Raw genomic sequence first — 18,679 nt, 5'->3', positions numbered from 1 at the left:
TGAAAAATGTTTAAACAAGTATTTTGAATCTTTAAAAGCAAATACAACTGTTACTTAGCTTACACGTTATTCTTTAAAGTAGAAAATGCATCATATATTGATCATATATTAAAAACGCATAAGCTAAATAATTTCGAGGCTACGTTGGGCTTATTTTTTAGCTTTTCTTCGTTCACCAAAAAGTCCGACTCATTTTCAAATCATTAATTTGATCCATATGAATCTTCTTTTCTTGACATATTTTTTTTCTTATCATTTTTCATTCTTTTTGTTTTCAGGTTATACCGGTCAGTTATGTGAACTGAAACTGGACTTATGTCGGCACTCACAATATTGTATAACAAAACATGCAATATCTTGTGTTGATAGAGGTGACAACGTGACTTGCACATGCGCAGATGGCTGGTCAGGTATGATTGCTTCATTTAAAAAGATATTATCTCGGAAAAATTATTAAAAAAAAGCGTTTTCCATGACGTATAGCCTTTAGATAAGGTGGCTATCTTCAAAACTCAAATATCACACAATTTGAAATTGAACCTAATATTCTTAAGGGATCTTATTTTCATAAAAGTTTCCATCCTTTTCAGTCTCCAAAAATGAGGGCAAATTTTTTGGATAATCGTCCAAAATACGTGAATAGCTCAGATTCTTTACCTGGCAATGTCTTTTAAAAGTTCCACAGGCTTTCTGAAATAAAAAGTATAATAGAGATACTGTATGTTCTTTGACTTTGTAACATTGCGTACAGTATGGCTGGCCGCATGTAGCAAAATTCAATACTTGTTTATTTTTATTCAATATCCATATTTATATTCAATTTTCTATATTCATGTTCAATTATTTCATATTTCCATTCAATAATTATTGCCAATAAAAAAAATATTGCCAATAAAAAAATATTGCCAATAAAAAAAATATTGCCAATAAAAAAATTATTGCCGGACCATAATGATGAAGTGCCCCAGGGTTATAAGGTAGTGAAATCAACCTCAATGTGTGCACCAAATGACGACGGATTGAATCTGGCGGTTTCATTCTTTTCCAGTAGCACATTTCAAATTAATAGTCGATTTTACCTACAATCCGTCGGTTGTGTGAAAACCATGCGGACCGAGCAATGAAACGAGGTAGAAAAATCGCTTTGGCGCATTTTATTACGCTTTATCTAGCGCGCTGTGTGCTTTTCAATCATTGTGTATGGCTGGTTCCAAAAACAATCACGAATTCCTTGAAGTGATCACGTATAATCTATTGTGGAGACCTTCATTCAACCTTTTACTGAAAACTTTTGAATGAAAAATTTATTGGCAATAATTTTTTACGCCAATATTGGCCAATATTTTTTATTGGCAATACTTTTTTTCTTGCAATATTTTTGTATTGGCAATATCTTTTTTATTGCCAATATTTTTTTTATTGGCAAATATTTTTTTATGGCAAATACTTTTTTATGACATAATTATATGAATGAATATGAAATTAATATAAATATAGAAAATTGAACATGAATATAGAAAATTGAATATAAATATGGATATTGAATAAAAATAAAAAAGTATTGAATTTTGCTACATGCGGCCAGCCATAGTACAGTATTAAAAAAAATAAAATAAGTAAACTTATTAAAGTAATTTCTACTTTTTGTTCGGTTTCGATTATACTTTTTTTCGGGACACTATTAGGTTAGAATCAAAATTAAAACTACATTTAAGAAGAACTAGAGAGCTAAACTGACATGAAGCATAACATTATATTTTTTCATGAAACTGAAATTATTGAGCCTTTCTGGGGGATAATTAGCAATTTACAGTTAAAAGTGCTCTATCAAAGAATTCTTAGGTTTCTTATGAATTGTATATTCTTATAAAGAATGCGTATATAAACCTTAGCCGCCTGAGTTACACGTTTTTTATAAGAATACACTTTAAAAGAATGTCCATGATGAAAATTGCCGAAAAATTAGGGAATATGCTAAGAATATCACCATCATTGAATTTTTTTACTCAAGCTAAGAATGTCATTTTTAGAGCATTTTCTTTTATAAATTGTCAATTAAAATGCCATTTTATACTTGAGACACGTATGTACTAAATGTTAAAACTAGTCCGAATTGGGATCCTAGCCTAAGAATGCTGTAAGAATATTTTAGAATATCCATGATGAAATGGATTTACACCATTCTTATAAGAAAAGCGTGTATTTGGAGGCTTTCAAAATCGTACTAGAGAGAGTTCGAACTGAATTGCATTGATTCTTTGCAACATTTTAGGAAGCAATTGTGGTGTGAACATTGATGAATGTGAAGAGAATAAGTGCGTCAACAATGGACAATGTGTGGATGAAGTCAGCGGTTACGTGTGTAAATGCAAAAATGCTTTCACTGGTCTTTATTGTGAGGGTATGTTATTGCATTTCATAAATAGTTGTTTGGCAGCTTTGCAATATATCAAGGACTGAAAATGACGAACCTTTCTAAGTATTTGACGAATATTCAGATAACGGAAAATTAGCGATGAACTTTGTTAGTCTGATATTTTTTTCTGAGCTGTTTCACCAGTTTCAACGACTAAATAATACATACGCATAAGATAGGAGACCCCTGTAGGCTGTTTCACCAGTTTCACGGATTCCCATGTATAGCTAAAAGACCCCAGTTGTTTTTATTATTGAAAGTTTTTTTTAGCGTATCAAATCTATTAAAACATTAGGAACTAGGGGTGTCAAGGATTTTTCAGAATTTTGAAACTAGTCTTCTTCAGTTAATCTGTGAAATTTTTCTTCTTTATTTTTCTTCTTAAAGTACCTTTCGCATTTCGAAATTATTTTTTTCCTGTGTTTTTTTCTCTCTCGCTTTTTATCACAAAACTTTTATCGGTCCCTGAATAATTTACTTTTTCAAAAAAGAAGAAGAACAAAAAAAACGAATTTCTCTGTAATTCGAACACCCGGAAATTGGATGTGAATTACTCTCTGTAATTCAAATTCTTTCACGAAATAAATGTTATCTATTGTGAAAGTGCTTCTATTGATTATGGTAGGTAATTTTCCCGTATTTACAACGCATTTTATGAAACCATCTGAAAATTCATTTTTCCACAGTTCCACCCGCACGTGTTGTGCCAGATATTGAGATTGACTTCATGGCTGATGATTGCCACAAATTTATGGTAAGTACCTTATCGGCCAAAACTTAGTCGGCCTTAATTTTAGTTGGCCTTAATTAATAGTTGGCCCTAATTTTAGTCACCAGCCAAAATTTAGTCACTCACATTACATTCTTTGTTAAAGTAATACCGATATGAAAAGTGGATCAAGGAAAGCTTAATTATAAACTTTTAATTTGTCCCAAATTTTTAGTCGGCCCAAATTTTAGTCGGCCCTAATATTATTCACCAAGCCAAAAGTTAGTCACTTTAGGGCCGACTAAGTTTTGGGTGATAAGGTTGTTAATTTATGGCGTAATATGGTATGAGAAAACAACTGAATATATTATCAGGGATAACCAAATCTAAACCATGCCAGTCTATGGAGAATTTTTATTGACTATATCCTCTTATTAAATTGAGATGTAGTATTAAATTAGACACGTAAATTTTCCGAAAAATCTACCGATGAAACATCGAACCGGGCGATTTGCGCTAAATCTGTACCGTCCCGTCGGAAATCATGAAAAATAAAGTTCAATTTTTCAACCAGTACATATACAAATAATGCGTTAAAAAGTTTGGGTATAAATCCAGCAAAGCCGCTGTACTTTAATTATTTTTCATTTTCTCTTAGAATCCGCAAGGTGTTCGCTATTTAGAAGTAAACATTATATCCATACTCCAGAGCTCATGTGATTGCCCTTTGACTTCTCAAAGTATAGAACCAGACACCTCCAAAGTAATTTGCAAAGACAAAATGGCTGGTACCTTTCAAACAAATTTAATTTTTGACAATGGTTACCAATACCGAAAAGACATTATCTGTAAAATGCAACGGAAGATTAAAGAAGAGAAAACGCCTACCATTTGTAAGTTAAATCTTTTTTAAACGAACCTTTTATTGAAGACATTGAAGTGTTCTTTATATTGAAGCCTGTGATTTAATAAAGGCCGGGCTCCACTTTCGTCCGAAATGTTAATATCTGAAAAAATTAGAGATTGTTGGTTTTTATGACCCCCACACACTATGGGTTCGTTTCGCTCCGAAACGGAATGGAGCCATTCTATTGGTTAGAAGTAACGTAAGACTTGCTTTTAACCAATGGAATGGCTTCATTTCTTTTCGGAGCGAAACGGAACTGTAGCGTGTGAACGTGGTTTATGTGTATACAATACTCTCACTGCAGATTTGATCGCGTTGTGAAGAGCTAGACTAGGAGAAGTTAGTTAGCTGAAAGGATCAAGAGAGCGCGCTCCTGAATTAAGGTTCGAATTTCATCAAACATTGTACAAAGTTTTTCCGTCTCAGTGGGATTTCCCTCTTAGCGAGGTACAAAAAGAGACATTTCCATCAACAAAGCTCAACAAGTTTGAAGAATCTTGCCTTGCGAAGCCTATAATCGCCGGAGACAAAAACTTTACTTTGACTATTGTTCAAAAGTTGACAGAAAGGCGCTACAGGGTCGGCACCCGTGACCGTAAAGGACCGCCCTCCCCTATAGAAGTGAAGTCAATTCTTTTTCTCAACCTTATTTTTTTCCAGACCACCAAACTTACATTGTAAACATAAAAGACGAAGAGGGATTATGCAAGGAGGATAACGTCGTTGCCGAAGCCTCTGAAAGTACTTCATCAAAAACTGGTAAGAATTAATGATGACATATTAGCAAGTGTATGTATCTGTATTTTGACGTTTTGTGGCGGAAGCTTCTAATTTTTCTATATTCTAATGATCCTGACTGAGGACGACAGTAAATCAGCACTTTTACCGTCCTCGATTTTTGCGTATCAAAACTACGGTAGGTACCTTGATTTTTATTGTTGAAGTTTTTTTGACACTAATTATAAACTTCAAAATGTCGATCGCACAAGGTTAATTGTGACGTTACTTTATTCAAAATTGCGAATTATTTTGCTTCAAATAGGGAAGGAAAAGCTCTGTCTAGTGTTTTATATAAAATATCTGTAAATTGTACACGAGTGGAATAGATTTTATTGAAATAAACTTTCCATAAAATAAGAAATAAAATCGAATGAAGAGTGAGTGAAATCGTTTGCTTACTCATCAATTTTAGTTTAATTTGAAAGTTGTTTGATATTGAATGGACACGGAAGTGGAGCAAGATTTGTCAGAAAAAGGACAAGAAAAACATTTTTTACTTATATCAGCACAATATAACAATAGGCAGTCACTGTCCTGTTATGAGACGTGAGTCTGACATGAAACGGGAACACTTATGTAAAAATAGAATCGTTAAATTGGTCATAAGTAAGAGTTGCATTGATTATTCTTTCTGGTAGGCTGTGCAATGCTTCACCTAGCTCACCATAAGGATTATTTTCAATTTTTACTCTTGTAGGTGTTATCGTTGGAGTATTAGTGACACTGGCTATTATCGTTATTGCCTTGGTGTGTGTTGTATACAAAATCAAGAATTCAAGAAATACTAAAGTTGGTATTACACATAAATTCTTAAAGTAAGTAAACTCTCCATTTTTTAATTTTCTTTTTTGATGATATTCCACTTCTGTTTATCTTTTCAACAAGCACAAAACCGCTATCTAATTCTTTGTTATTTAGTTATAAGTCAACAAAATTATAATCGTTTTCGATATTTTGTGTTGTTGAAGATGATTACTTGACGATCTTATAGGATAACAATTTTGTTTCAAAGGAAATATTTATTCACATCTTTTCGGCTCTTGTTTACCCCCCTTTTTTTTTCTATTTTACCTGAAAACTCGTCAAATTTAGCTGTTACACCTTTTCGACCGTAGCCACCAATTGCTGCGCGGGCATTTTTCCCACTTTATCCCACTAAAAACGTCCCAGTCCTTTTTTCGCACCAATAGACAATAGAAAAACGCGTCAAAAAAGGATTGGAACGGCTTTAGTGGGATAAAGCGGGGAAAAAATGCCCGTGCGACTACGGTCGAAAAGGTGTATTATAAGAAGTGTGAAAATATTTATCAAGTGTTTTCTTCTCTTAATGTATATCTTTGATCGGATGAAGTTTCAATTGTTCTTTTTCCTCTAATGATCGCGTCTAAAAACACATACCACGTTGCCCCTTTCAAGGTATTATCATCTGCTCTAGTTCTACTAAATTCGTATTACGCACTCTTTTTTAAAAGCATTGACTCGGGATCGGAGTTGCTTAGCATTATGGCGAATTTCTGAGAAATTTAACCACCCATAACCATCCACCATATTTATACTAATTGGGTCAAGGTCGTTTGTCCTAGCTAAATTATCTAAAAATATTTTTCTTTACGTTAAATACTTTGCTGGTTTCAGGACATAAATTTCATCTTTTGCTTATATAAAAAACTATGCGCATGCCATTAGTTAAGGTGCAGAATAGTCGTGGGCAGAGAATTTAGGAAATATTAAAGATGTTTTTTTCTTTTTTAACTAGTTGCCGAAAAATAACTTTGGGGTATAAAAGGTTTCAACTGATTTCGATATGTATTGGACCTATAAAATAGGCCTTTGAAAGCCTTTGAGAAGTGAGTGTTTAAAAAAAATAATTTGAGTGAAGCAAGCTACCTTATTCTTATAAAGACGTCCATCTAACATACATAACATCCAAATATCGTTTTATGAACGTTCAAATTACGTCGGGTACCATTTGGAATTAATCCGAGAGATCGTTCTATATCTTCAATGAAAAGAATGAATGGATTTGAAGACTAAACATACCTAACTGGAATTGAAGCTGAATGAATGAATTCTTGGATTGATTTTAACCGATGTTCTACTTATTTTTGACAAGATAACACAAGATGAAAGACATGAATTTGTCAGCCTAAACTAAATTAATATTTGATTTTTGCCCATAATACATAGAAACTTTGACAGTATTTTCTACCGTTGAAAATGACTTTCTTATACTTAGGAATCGCTAATATTCCAATTTCCATTGTGGGCTGTATAGCAAACGTTTTTACGTTTTATTGCTTGATCACTTTCAAGAAAAAAGGCACCGCAAAGACTTCACTTGGTAATCTGGAGATTCTGCTATTAGCATTGAACATTTCAGATACTTTTATGTGTCTTGGTAATCTACCAGTTAAGATTGTGATTTATATCCTCAATCCAAATATGGATGACAAGCCACGATTTTTGGGATACATGGATGCAATTTGTTTTTGGTCTTCATCAATGATTGTCGTTTTAATTGCTTACAATAATTACATCAAGATTTCAAGTCCACATAATTATCATGATAGAATGCCAAGGAATCGAATTTATAAATTTCTTATGGTGATGTTGGCGATTTCAATCGTTGTGCCAGCTGTCATATTCATTGATATGCGACCACTTGGGTTCTTAACAACGGCATTGCTACTAGTCACTATAAGTCTACTTTCTTATTCATATTGGCTGATCACAAAAGTTATGAAGAACTCAAACAACCGTATCCAAGAAAAGAGCAAAGCATCCGAAGCTAAGAATCGAATAATTGAACGAAAAGTTACAAGAAATGTTTTAAGAATTGTTGCTTTATACGCGATATGCTCTTCAGCAGCATTTGTGACAGTAACAACCTTTGCTATCGTCCCTAGCGATGACACTAAGAAATTGGTCAAATTTGGTGTCTACGTTATGACTTTTAATAGTATTATCAATCCGTGTATCTATGTATTGAGCAATAGATTGTACCGCAAATTACGACGTCGTACGTTGTCAAAGAAAGTGGATACTAACGATTCCGGTCAATGCTCATCAAGTAATGATGATCCTCAATGCTCAAAACAAAATGATATTCATAACAAAAGAAGAACTCCTATTGCAGTAGAGACAGCAGAAAGTATGTTTTAACGCTAACTCTTATGAAATATGTACAAAACTGAATCTATTTGGGTCATTTTTTAGCCCACTCCCCCTTCTTTTATATAGGGGCATAGGACAATTTCCGAGTAAAGTCAGGGGTTTAATCTTTTGGAAAGGATCCCAAAAAAGGTATGGGGTTAACAATATCTTAGTCCAAATTTAAAAAATATTAAGAACAAGTTAAGAACATTTTAAGGCTTTTCTGACTCTAAAACACCGAGTTTCTTAGAAAAATGGACAAAAATACTAAAAAAGTGCTAAAAATAAGAACATGTCAAAAACATTTTTAGGCTTAAAACTCAAAAATTTTGGATGTTCTTATAAAAAAACGTGTAGTTAAAGAATTTGATATTTCATAACAAGATAACAATGTGGATACCAAAAATTTGCCTGCGGCGATTTTTACAGCTAGTTGCTTTTGAAATTTTAAGTTTTTTGCATTAAAAGGTTGTTTACCGCCTCTGTTAATGGGCTGTTCCATTAAAAAACCATACAGTGGGTGGATGAACCTTGGAAAATGGAAAAATATGCAAAAATACCCTTGGAAAAATTCTCTTCATGCCTTAAAGTGATGGTTGACGAACTAAAATCAGTCTTTTACCCCCTGGAAATTCAAGAATAACTTTTTACCCCCTTGGAAAAATGAAAAAACACCCCTTGGAAATTTTTCTCGGAAAATCCTCTGGAAATGTTCGTCATGTATGAATATAAAATGGAATAGCCCAATAGCGTTGACTCGGAAGATCTTAAAGATTGGGGGGGGGGTATGTAAAGGTAATTCAATGTAAATTTAAGGGGGATGAGACCCTTCTGTGTGCTGTGCTTTAAAAAAAAATCTTAAAGGTTTTGTTTTTAAATAAGAGTGACATCGTTTGCTTAATTATCACTTTTAATTTTCAAGCTTTTTGATATTGACACGGATGTGGAGCAAGATTGGTCAAAAAGAGGAAAAGAAAAACAATTTTTTGTTTATTCAGCACAATAAAACAATAGGGAGGCACTGTCCCGATATGAAATATGTGTCTGATATGAAATGTGAACACTCATGTAAAAATAAAACCTTTAAGACTCTTGAAGATTTTTTTGAAGGCTTTTTCAATTTTAAGGATTTTTTATTCTTACTAGAAAAGATTAAAGGCTCGGAGACACGCGTTGGTGCAAATTCTTGTGTTAGTGGGATGGAGCATGTTGCCTTGCACCAACGCGAAAAAAACTTCTCGTGTCCCCCAAGCCTTAATTTTAGTGGTTTATACTCTTGCAAGTAATTTTTTTGGATCGTTGAGATTTTCAGGCTTTCAGTAGAGTTTAAGTGTATTTTTAGTTTAATTTTGAAATTTATTATTTTTCTCGTACTTAATGAGATTTTGTGAATTTTTCTTGAACCAAGACTGTTAAATAAAATGTTTGAAATAATATAATTAATTGCTTATGGTTTTTTTAACGCTATCAACTGAAAGTTGTTATTTTTGGTCCGCAAAGGAACACCAACACCTTATAGACCATTTTTCAGATAACTGGCGTAAAGTAGTCAGTACCTTTTAGATAAGCCATCGAGTCTCATATTGTCTTTTTAGTTTTCTCTATAAAGGTTACGATTAAAAGTAACTTGAGTCTTGTATTCTCAAATAAAAACATGTTCCATCGAGAAAAATGCAAACTCTTACTCGATTGTTTCTTGCTTTGAACACGACGGAATATCTGTCATTTTATTTGACGACGGAATGCCACCTTTCATTGAAATTGAATGGTGTCGTCCCTCTATCACGTCCACTTTCTTTGACGACGTACCACGTCGTAATTTGCGATATGATTTATTGTTCAATACATAAATACAAGGATTGATGATACTGTTGAAAGTTAAAACAAAAGTTCCGAATTTGACCAAATTTCTAGTAGTATCACTTGGTGCGACAGCAAAGATGATCAGAATAATAAGCATAGTTAAGGAACAAAGTGCGTACGCTACGACGATTGTCAGAACGTTTTTTGTAACTTTTGGTTCCATTATTCTGTTCCTGGCTTCAGAGGCTTCGCTTCTGTTTTGAATCTTGTTGTGAGCGTTCTCCATAGCTTTTGTGATTAGCCGATACAAATATGAGAGTAGAGAAACAGTGACTAGAAACAAAGCTGTAGTAAGGATCGCTGTCGCTCGCAAACTGACGAATAAGATGGCTGGTAAAAGTAGTGAAATAACCACACTCAGCATAAGATAGATGTAGATTCTTTTCCTGGACATTCTGATGTGATAATTATGCGGACTGGAGATTTTGCGGTAATTATTGAAAGCAATTAAAATCACAATCAAGGATGAAGACCAAAATACAATACTATCTAAGTAACGAATAGACATTGGTTTATCTTTCATAATAGGATTCAACAAATAGGTGATTATCTTGACTGGTAGATTACCAAGACACATGAAAGTATCTGAAATGTTCAATGCTAATAGCAGAATCTCCAGATTGCCAAGTGAAGTCTTTGCGGTGCCTTTTTTCTTGAAAGTGATCAAGCAATAAAAAGTAAAAAGATTTGCTATGCCACCGATGATCAAAATTGGTATGTTCGCGATTCCCAAATATAGATAAATCATAATGACGATGGAAAGTTTCTTTATTTGCTATTTGTTGCTCGAATATAAATTGACCAATCTTGTAATAATCCAACTGACAAATGAAAGTTTCCTTTAGATTAATATTTATAGAGCTCCGAAGCCTTTCCTCTTAGAAAAGTTCCGAATCTGCTTTCAAATCTTCGAATCTTCTCTCAAATCTCCAGATTGCCGAGTGAAGTTTTCAAAGTCTTCAATTCTTCGAATCTTCGAATCTTCGAATCTTCTTCAAAAGTCTTCTTCGAAGTTTTCAAATCTTCGAATCTTGATTCAGATCTTCTAATCTTTTCAAAAAAATCTTTTCACATCAAAGTCCCAATTCAACAATTTAACATCTGTATTTTGTACCGGTTTTATGGTTGCTTTATGGTAGGGTCCGTAAGAGTACCGTAGTCCATTAAAGTCTTATACGAAATAAGATTCGTTCAACTTGTTTGCTTGTTAGCCCTACTATTTATAAATATTGCTGTTGGGTTTAAAATATAGAACAAATTAGCTAAATAGCAATTTTTAGAAATTTTCTTTCCAAACTCCAGTTTCGAAACAGTGAAACAGTACTTTTTTTGCAATGTAATTAAATTAAGATGACTATGAAGTACGTCGTCACAGTTCCCCACTTTACATTTTTCCCGAAAACTCTTTCGTGAAGAATAACAATTAGCAATAATTATTAGATATAATTGTACATTTTTTTTCAAAATTTGATATTAAATTACCTAAATTCGAACTTAATTTAATTAATCAAGTTGAATTAAGCGCAATGCTAACGTCAATAACCCAATTTCTGACCTTACACGTACTTGCCCCTAATTCGTTCACAATAGAAAAATTTAACTCCATTATACGAAATTTACCATCCTCTTTTTCAATAGATCAGAAATAGGGTTAGGAATCAGGGTATTGTCGTGACCTTGAAAATATTGAGTCGCTCGACAAAACCAATGTTTAAAGGTTTTATTTTTACATAATAGTTCCCGCTTTTCATATCAGACACATATTTCAAATCAGGACAGTGTATGCCTATTGTTATATTATGCAGATATAAGCAGAAATTGTATTTCTTGACCTCTTTCTGACCGATTTTGTTCCACATTCGCGTCAATCCAATGTGAAAAAGCTTATAAATTAAAATTGATGAGAAAGCAAATGATATCACTCTTATTTTAAAACAAAACCTTTAAAGAGCGAACCTTGTTTTTTAAATGATTCCTTGAAAATAATTGTTTTGTGAGAATATTCGCCTTATTTTGACTGGGATGGGATTTAGTTTTTTGTAACTACAAAATTCCCCAAAAAATCTTCCATTTATCTGATTGAAGAACGTGATCACCTTTTCAAAAGTCAATCTTTCAAACCATGGAGAAAAAAAAACTTATAACTTATAACTGGACCGAAAATCCTTGAAAATCACTGAAATTTGGTGAGAGTATTCTACCTGTACACATTTTTTTTAAAGAACAAACTATATAAGAACATCAGGCTTCGATGGTCAAAATATTAAGAACAAGTTAGAACTTCGCAGACTTGTGAAAATTTTTGGCTGAAAGTTTAGAACTAAAATAGTTAAGAACATCTGAAGGCTTTGAAAAAATTTGATGTTCCTATAAAAAACAGTATGCACGTATATACAGTAAATTGCTTAAAACTATTGACTACGCGTTTCAGTGAAGCAAGGAAGGGATTGAAATTTTTAGTCTCAAATTTTTATGATATTACAATCAATACTTACATTATAATTTATCTACAAGCCTATGTACGTACTCGCTATAGTATATACTTTGTTTCACAGAGTCTTAGCAACGAATTTTTTTTCAGGCCTCCCCTCCGACAAATGGATACAATTTTGGCTTTGGGCTGGCCTGAGCCTTACATGTTTTTTGAGCCTCAACAATCCGAACAATTTGAGTCCTAGATTTTAGAAATCGCTTAAAGAACTGATTTTGATAGATTGTTGACCCATTTTTAGGGTAAGTAAAAAAAACTAATCGTATTAAATTAATCTCTCTTAGGGGCGGAAAATTTATGATTTTTAGGAAAAACTTTAGTTTTTAAGGGAAAATTGTTAAACATCACCTTATGGGTAGGACGTTTTTGAAAATGGAAGAAAAAATGTCTCCTTAAGGGTCCCTTTTTCACTAGAATTTGCTCAAAGAGTCGGTTATTGGAGGGTCCGATCCGTGCATACCCGACATTCTCTCACCCTAGTAACCCCTCCTGCCCAGGCCATCAATCTTCATGTATTGCAAGTCGGAGAGTAGTTATAAGGGTCTATTATAAAGATAACGTTCGTCTGTTCTTCGAAATTAAAATAAACGAAAAACTGAAAAAAAATTTACTGACAAGGAAGTTCTGTAGACGTTTGAGGAGTGTTGTCTTTCTTAGAAACAGAACATTGTCCGACTTTGTTAGTACCCGCTCTCTTCGACGTACGACGTCGTAATTTGCGATACGATTTATTGCTCAATACATAGATACAAGGATTGATGATACTATTGAGAGTGATGACATAGACACCAAATTTGACCAATTTTTTAGTGTCTTCATTTGGAGTGGAAGCAACAATGATCAAAGTGACCAACATTGTAAATGAACACAGAGCATACGCAACAACGATAGTCAGAACATTTTGCGTCACTTTTTGTTCAATTCTTTTATTGTTTGCCTCGGCTGATAGACTCTTGCTTCTCCTGATTCGATTATGCGCAGTTTTCATAGTTTTGGTGATCAGCCAATACAAATATGAGAGTAGAGAAACAGTGCCTAGAAACAAAGCTATAGTAAGGATCGCTGGCGCTCGTAAACTGACGAATAGGATGGCTGGTAAAAGTAATGAAATAACCATACTCAGCATAAGATAGCTGTAGATTCGTTTCCTGGACATTCTGATGTGATAATTATGCGGGCTGGAGATTTTGAGGTAATTATTGAATGCAATTAAAATCACAATCAAGGATGAAGACCAAAATCCAATACTATCTAAATAACGAATGTATGTAGGTTTATCTTTGCTTGGATTGAGGATATAAATCACAATCTTGACTGGTAGGTTACCAAGACATATAAAAGTGTCTGAAATGTTCAAAGCTAATAGCAGAATCTCCAGATTGGCAAGTGAAGTCTTTTGAGTGCTTGTTTTCTTAAAAGTGACGAGACAATAGAATGTAAAAATATTAGCCATGCCACCAATTATTGAAATCGGAATATATGCAATCGCAAAGTATAACTGAATCATCTTTGGTTGGTTGACTCCTTCCAGAAGAGATATATTGTTTCTTTTTTTACTTTCGAAGCCTTGGTCAGAGGTCCAAAAATCCAATTCGCTCTTGAATCTAGAAGATGACACAGTCCTTTCTACACTCAAGCCTTGGTCAAAGGTCCAAACTATTTTACAAAATTCAATTGACTCTTGAATCGAGAATATAACACGGTTCTTTTAAATGTTTTTTTTCTTTACTTTGGAAGCCTTGGTCTGGTCCAAAGCTCTTTTACAAAATCCAGCTGGCTCTTGAATCGAGAATATCACAACACGGTCCTTTTAATAAATCATTTTTTCTACTCTCAAGCCTAGGTCAGAGGTCCAAAGCTCTCGTTGAGAATATTACAACACGGCCCTTTTAATAAGTCTTATTCTTTACTTCCGAAGCCTGGGTCCGAGGTTTAGCACTCTTTTTAAAAACCAATTTCGAGAAGTCCAAAGCTCTTTAAAAATCCAACTGGCTCTTATCGAGAATATTACGACACGGTCCTTTTAATAAATCTTTATTTTTATACTCAAGCTTGGGACAAAGCTTCTTTAAAAAATCCGACTGGCTCTTTAAATATCATACGTAGAGCGATATTTTTTCCAAAAAGTTTTCAGCGTTATTTAAATCGATTCATTATTAATTTATAGTGTAGCCTTTTTTGAGGTTTTTGAAATTGTTTTGTTTTGTACAATTAAAGTATTTATCAATCTCATTTTCCCTATGTTTTCCTATTTTTTTGTGCGTTAATAAGTCTTGTTAATACAGTATTGTAACACCAGTACAAACTATATATTAATTATTAACTATATATTAATTTTTCACACATTTAGCTGAACGAAATCAAATCTTTTGCAAAGAGAATATGAAATATTAGCCTATATTGGGCTATACTAGACACAACGGTTTTTTTCCTACGCAGTGACCTCTGCTCCAACGGAATAAAAAAACGCTGTTATTGGTGAAATACTTGTTAATACAGTATTGTAACATCAGTTCAAACTATTAAAGAGCTATAGATCAAATAGATAGCCTGACATACCTTCGATGAATAAACAGTCTGAGTTCAAAAGGTAGATAGCGCTTAGTCCATATATGAAGATAAAACGGGGTCAAAACACAAGAAAACTGATTTTGAGAATATATAGGAAAATATTTGGTCTGCCATAGTCTGAAGTCTAAAAATTTGCAAAATAGGTTTCCCTACAAGGATCCTTTCGTAGACTAACAATCGTCTGCCTTTCTTTGGACACATGAACCCGGGAATAGTGCTTATAAAGAGTTAAATTGCTGCGGGAGTAGAGTGGTTTGTATTCAGCGAACGTAATGAGCGTAAGCTGCAGCGAAATACAACGATATGGTTTAATTGTCTTATCCTTTTGGAATCCCATGTTACTTCACACTGTACAAGTGGCCCATCGGGCCTTATATTATGACATCTAACCTCAAATGCCCCCTTAATACTAGGATTATGGATCAGACAAAATACGGCTAAAAAATGTTCCATTGTTCACTTGTTTTTCATTATAACGTAGAGTTTGGAATTCAAAGTTAACCCTTTAACTGCCGATGTCGGCATATGCCGACATGAGCATTTTCGATTTCTTTGCCGATGTCGGGATTTGCCGACATGGGCACTTTCCATTTCTTTGCCGATGTCAGTATTTGCCGAATTTAACACTTCTACAAAGATTTTGTATTAGATGGTTTGAAATGAAAAAAGATAATAGTTAAAAGCTTTTCTATGTTGAAAAATAACTATTCAACAATGTTCAACTCAAAATTATATTCCTTGGCTGATACTTCATATATTATTCAGAAAATGAAGTCAAAATCGCTACCTTTTGCCCATGTCGGCATATGCCGACATCTGGCAAATAGATCGAACCTTCTTTTTTTCCCGTGGCAAATAGGTCGAACCTTAAAAAATACGAACGGCAGTTAAAGGGTTAATCTAACAATAGTTCTAAATCATAGTTGTTGAATTGACTACGTTGATCATTCCGCTTGTGGTTATCAACGGGTACGCCCGCCTTGTGAATAGCGCTACGTCTGATTTGGTTCTGTACGGTATTGGCTATACTCTGAAAGCACAAACAAGATTCTAGAAAAGAGGAAAATATTTTACCACCCTTCTGCCTCTATAGATATGCTGGCAACCCTATTTCTAGTTTATGTTGGTTTATCACTGGTAGGGGACTAAATATTCCTCAAAACTGACTATGAGCTAGCCCAATGTTAATGCCAAACTTGATCGAAAAAAAATTCTTAAGGCCGGTGCAAATGCAACCAACATTGGAACCAACAGTATTGTTTCATGAAATGTTGGGTTTGTTTGCGCAAGTCATAAAATTGCAACTTTTAATAAAACATTCAATAAAAATGTTGGAAATCATGTTGGATGCATTTGCGTAATCATGTTGGATGAAAATGTTTGACGTTTTTGCGCAAATGACTTTCATGCAACTCTTTGAATTCTTATTTTCTAATCGTTGAACCGAAAATAACCTTATTTATTTACTAATCCTTCAGAAAAACGTAAGTACAGTTAAAGGCTTTGAAAACAAAGTAACAGAGGACAAGGAGATAAGTGAACGCGAAAAGGCTTGCACCCTTTTATTTAGCTTAGTAATTAACCGTTTCAAGGCTCTCGTGGGAAATAGGCACATGGCAACCCGGAACGCGATTACTTAAAATTATATAACGTAAAAAAAAAATGAACACTACTTCCTTTTTTGAAAATTCACCCTACTTTCCTCTTGATAAAAAATACTACTTTCCTTTGACCAATCCCTGTGGGATCAATCAAATTAAAATATTACTTTTCCTACTGTCAAAAAACAATAGAAGAACTCCTATTACAGTAGAGACAGCAGAAAGTATGTTTTAACGCTAACTCTTATGGAATATGTACAAAACTAAATTTATTTGGGTCATTTTTTAAACCCCTCTTCTTTTATATAAGGGATTTGATCTTTTAGAAGGGATCCCAAAAGATACGTGGCTAACAATATCTAAGTCCAAATCCAGCAGCATTTGTGACAGTAACAACCTTTGATATCGTCCCTAATGATGACATTAAGAAATTGGTCAAATTTGGTGTCTACGTTATGACTTTTAATAGTATTATCAATCCGTGTATCTATGTATTGAGCAATAGATTGTATCGCAAATTACGACGTGGTACGTCGTCAAAGAAATTGGATACTAACGATTCCGGTCAATGCTCATCAAGTAATGATGATCCTCAATGTTCAAAACAAAATGATACTCAAAACAATAGAAGAACTCATATTGCAGTAGAGACAGCAGAAAGTATGTTTTAACGCAAACTCTAATGGAATATGTACAAAACTGGATTTATTTGGGTCAATTTTTAAATCCCCCTTCTTTTATATAAGGGATTTGATCTTTTAGAAGGGATCCCAAAAGATACGGGGTTAACAATATCTTAGTCCAAATCCAGCAGCATTTGTGACAGTAACAACCTTTGCTATCGTCCCTAGCGATGACATTAAGAAATTGGTCAAATTTGGTGTCTACGTTATGACTTTTAATAGTATTATCAATCCGTGCATCTATGTATTGAGCAATAAATCGTATCGCAAATTACGACGTGGTACGTCGTCAAAGAAAGTGGATACTAACGATTCCGGTCAAGGCTCATCAAGTAATGATGATCCTCAATGCTGAAAACAAAATGATATTCATAACAAAAGAAGAACTCCTATTGCAGTAGAGACAGCAGAAAGTATGTTTTAACGCTAACTCTTATGAAATATGTACAAAACTGAATCTATTTGGGTCATTTTATTTTAATCCCCTCGTTCTTTTATATAGGGGGCCTAGGACAATTTTCCGAGTAAAGTAAGGGGTTTGATCTTTTAGAAGAGATCCCAGAAAAGGTATGAGGTTAACAATATCTTAGTCCAAATTATGTCATATTCCATAACAAACTATATAAGAACATAAGGTTTCGATGGCCAAAATATTAGGAACAAGTCAAGGACATTTTAAGGCTTTTCTGACTCCGAGTTTCTTAGAAAAATGGAAAAATACTGAAAAAAATGCCAAAAATAAGAACATGTCAAGAACATTTTTTAGGCTTAAAACTCAAAAAATTAGGATGTTCTTATAAAAAAAACGTGTAGTTAAAGAATTTGGTATTTGCTAACAAGATGATGACAATGTGAATACCATCGGTATGGCGCCATTTACAACTATTTGCTTTTGAAATTTAAAGTTCTTTTGCATATTAAAAGGTTGTTTACCGCCACTGTTAATAGGGGGGGGGGGGGGGGTATGTAAAGCTAATGCAATATAAATTTGAGGGGGATGAGACCCTTCTGTGTGTTATGCTTTCAAAAAATCTTAAAGCTAAAGGTTTTGTTTTTAAATAAGAGTGACATTGTTTATATTGACACGGATGTGGAGCAAGATTGGTCAAAAACCGGAAAAGAAAAACAATTTTTTGTTTATTCAGCACAATAAAACAATAGGATGGTACTGTCCTGATATGAAATATGTGTCTGATATGAAATGGGAACACTTATGTAAAAATAAAACCTTGAAGAGTCTTGAAGGTTTTTTTGAATTATTCTCTTGCGAGTAATTTTTTAGATCGTTGAGATTTATCTGATTAAATTTCTTAAAACGGTTTTCAGTAGAGTTTGAGTGTATTTTTAGTTTAATTTTGAAATTTATTATTTCTCTCGTACTTAATGAGATTTTGTGAATTTTTCTTGAACCAAGACTGTTAAATAAAATGTTTGAGATGATTAATTAATTGCTTATGGTTGTTTTGTTTTTTTTGTTTTTTTTAACGCTTAAAAATATCCACACA

The 18,679-nt window shown here is 33.5% G+C and overlaps 1 protein-coding gene across 1 annotated transcript in view; it reads left to right on the top strand.

Moving 5' to 3' along the window:
- Positions 1 to 18,679, top strand: part of LOC136820873 (fibropellin-1-like) — a 35,645-nt gene that overhangs the window by 9,505 nt on the left and 7,461 nt on the right. Inside the window, exons 4-9 of the mRNA XM_067077112.1 lie at positions 279 to 410; positions 2,273 to 2,401; positions 3,103 to 3,170; positions 3,784 to 4,018; positions 4,693 to 4,791; positions 5,510 to 5,627. Of these exons, the coding sequence (XP_066933213.1) occupies positions 279 to 410; positions 2,273 to 2,401; positions 3,103 to 3,170; positions 3,784 to 4,018; positions 4,693 to 4,791; positions 5,510 to 5,627 (781 nt within the window). The remainder of the gene's footprint in view (positions 1 to 278; positions 411 to 2,272; positions 2,402 to 3,102; positions 3,171 to 3,783; positions 4,019 to 4,692; positions 4,792 to 5,509; positions 5,628 to 18,679) is intronic.

The sequence above is a fragment of the Clytia hemisphaerica genome, unplaced genomic scaffold, assembly GCF_902728285.1.
Source record: "Clytia hemisphaerica strain Z4C2 unplaced genomic scaffold, Clytia hemisphaerica genome assembly, whole genome shotgun sequence".
Lineage (NCBI taxonomy): Eukaryota > Metazoa > Cnidaria > Hydrozoa > Leptothecata > Clytiidae > Clytia > Clytia hemisphaerica.
The sequence above is the reverse complement of the archived record's forward strand: the minus strand, read 5'-3'. Positions and strand labels throughout refer to the sequence as shown.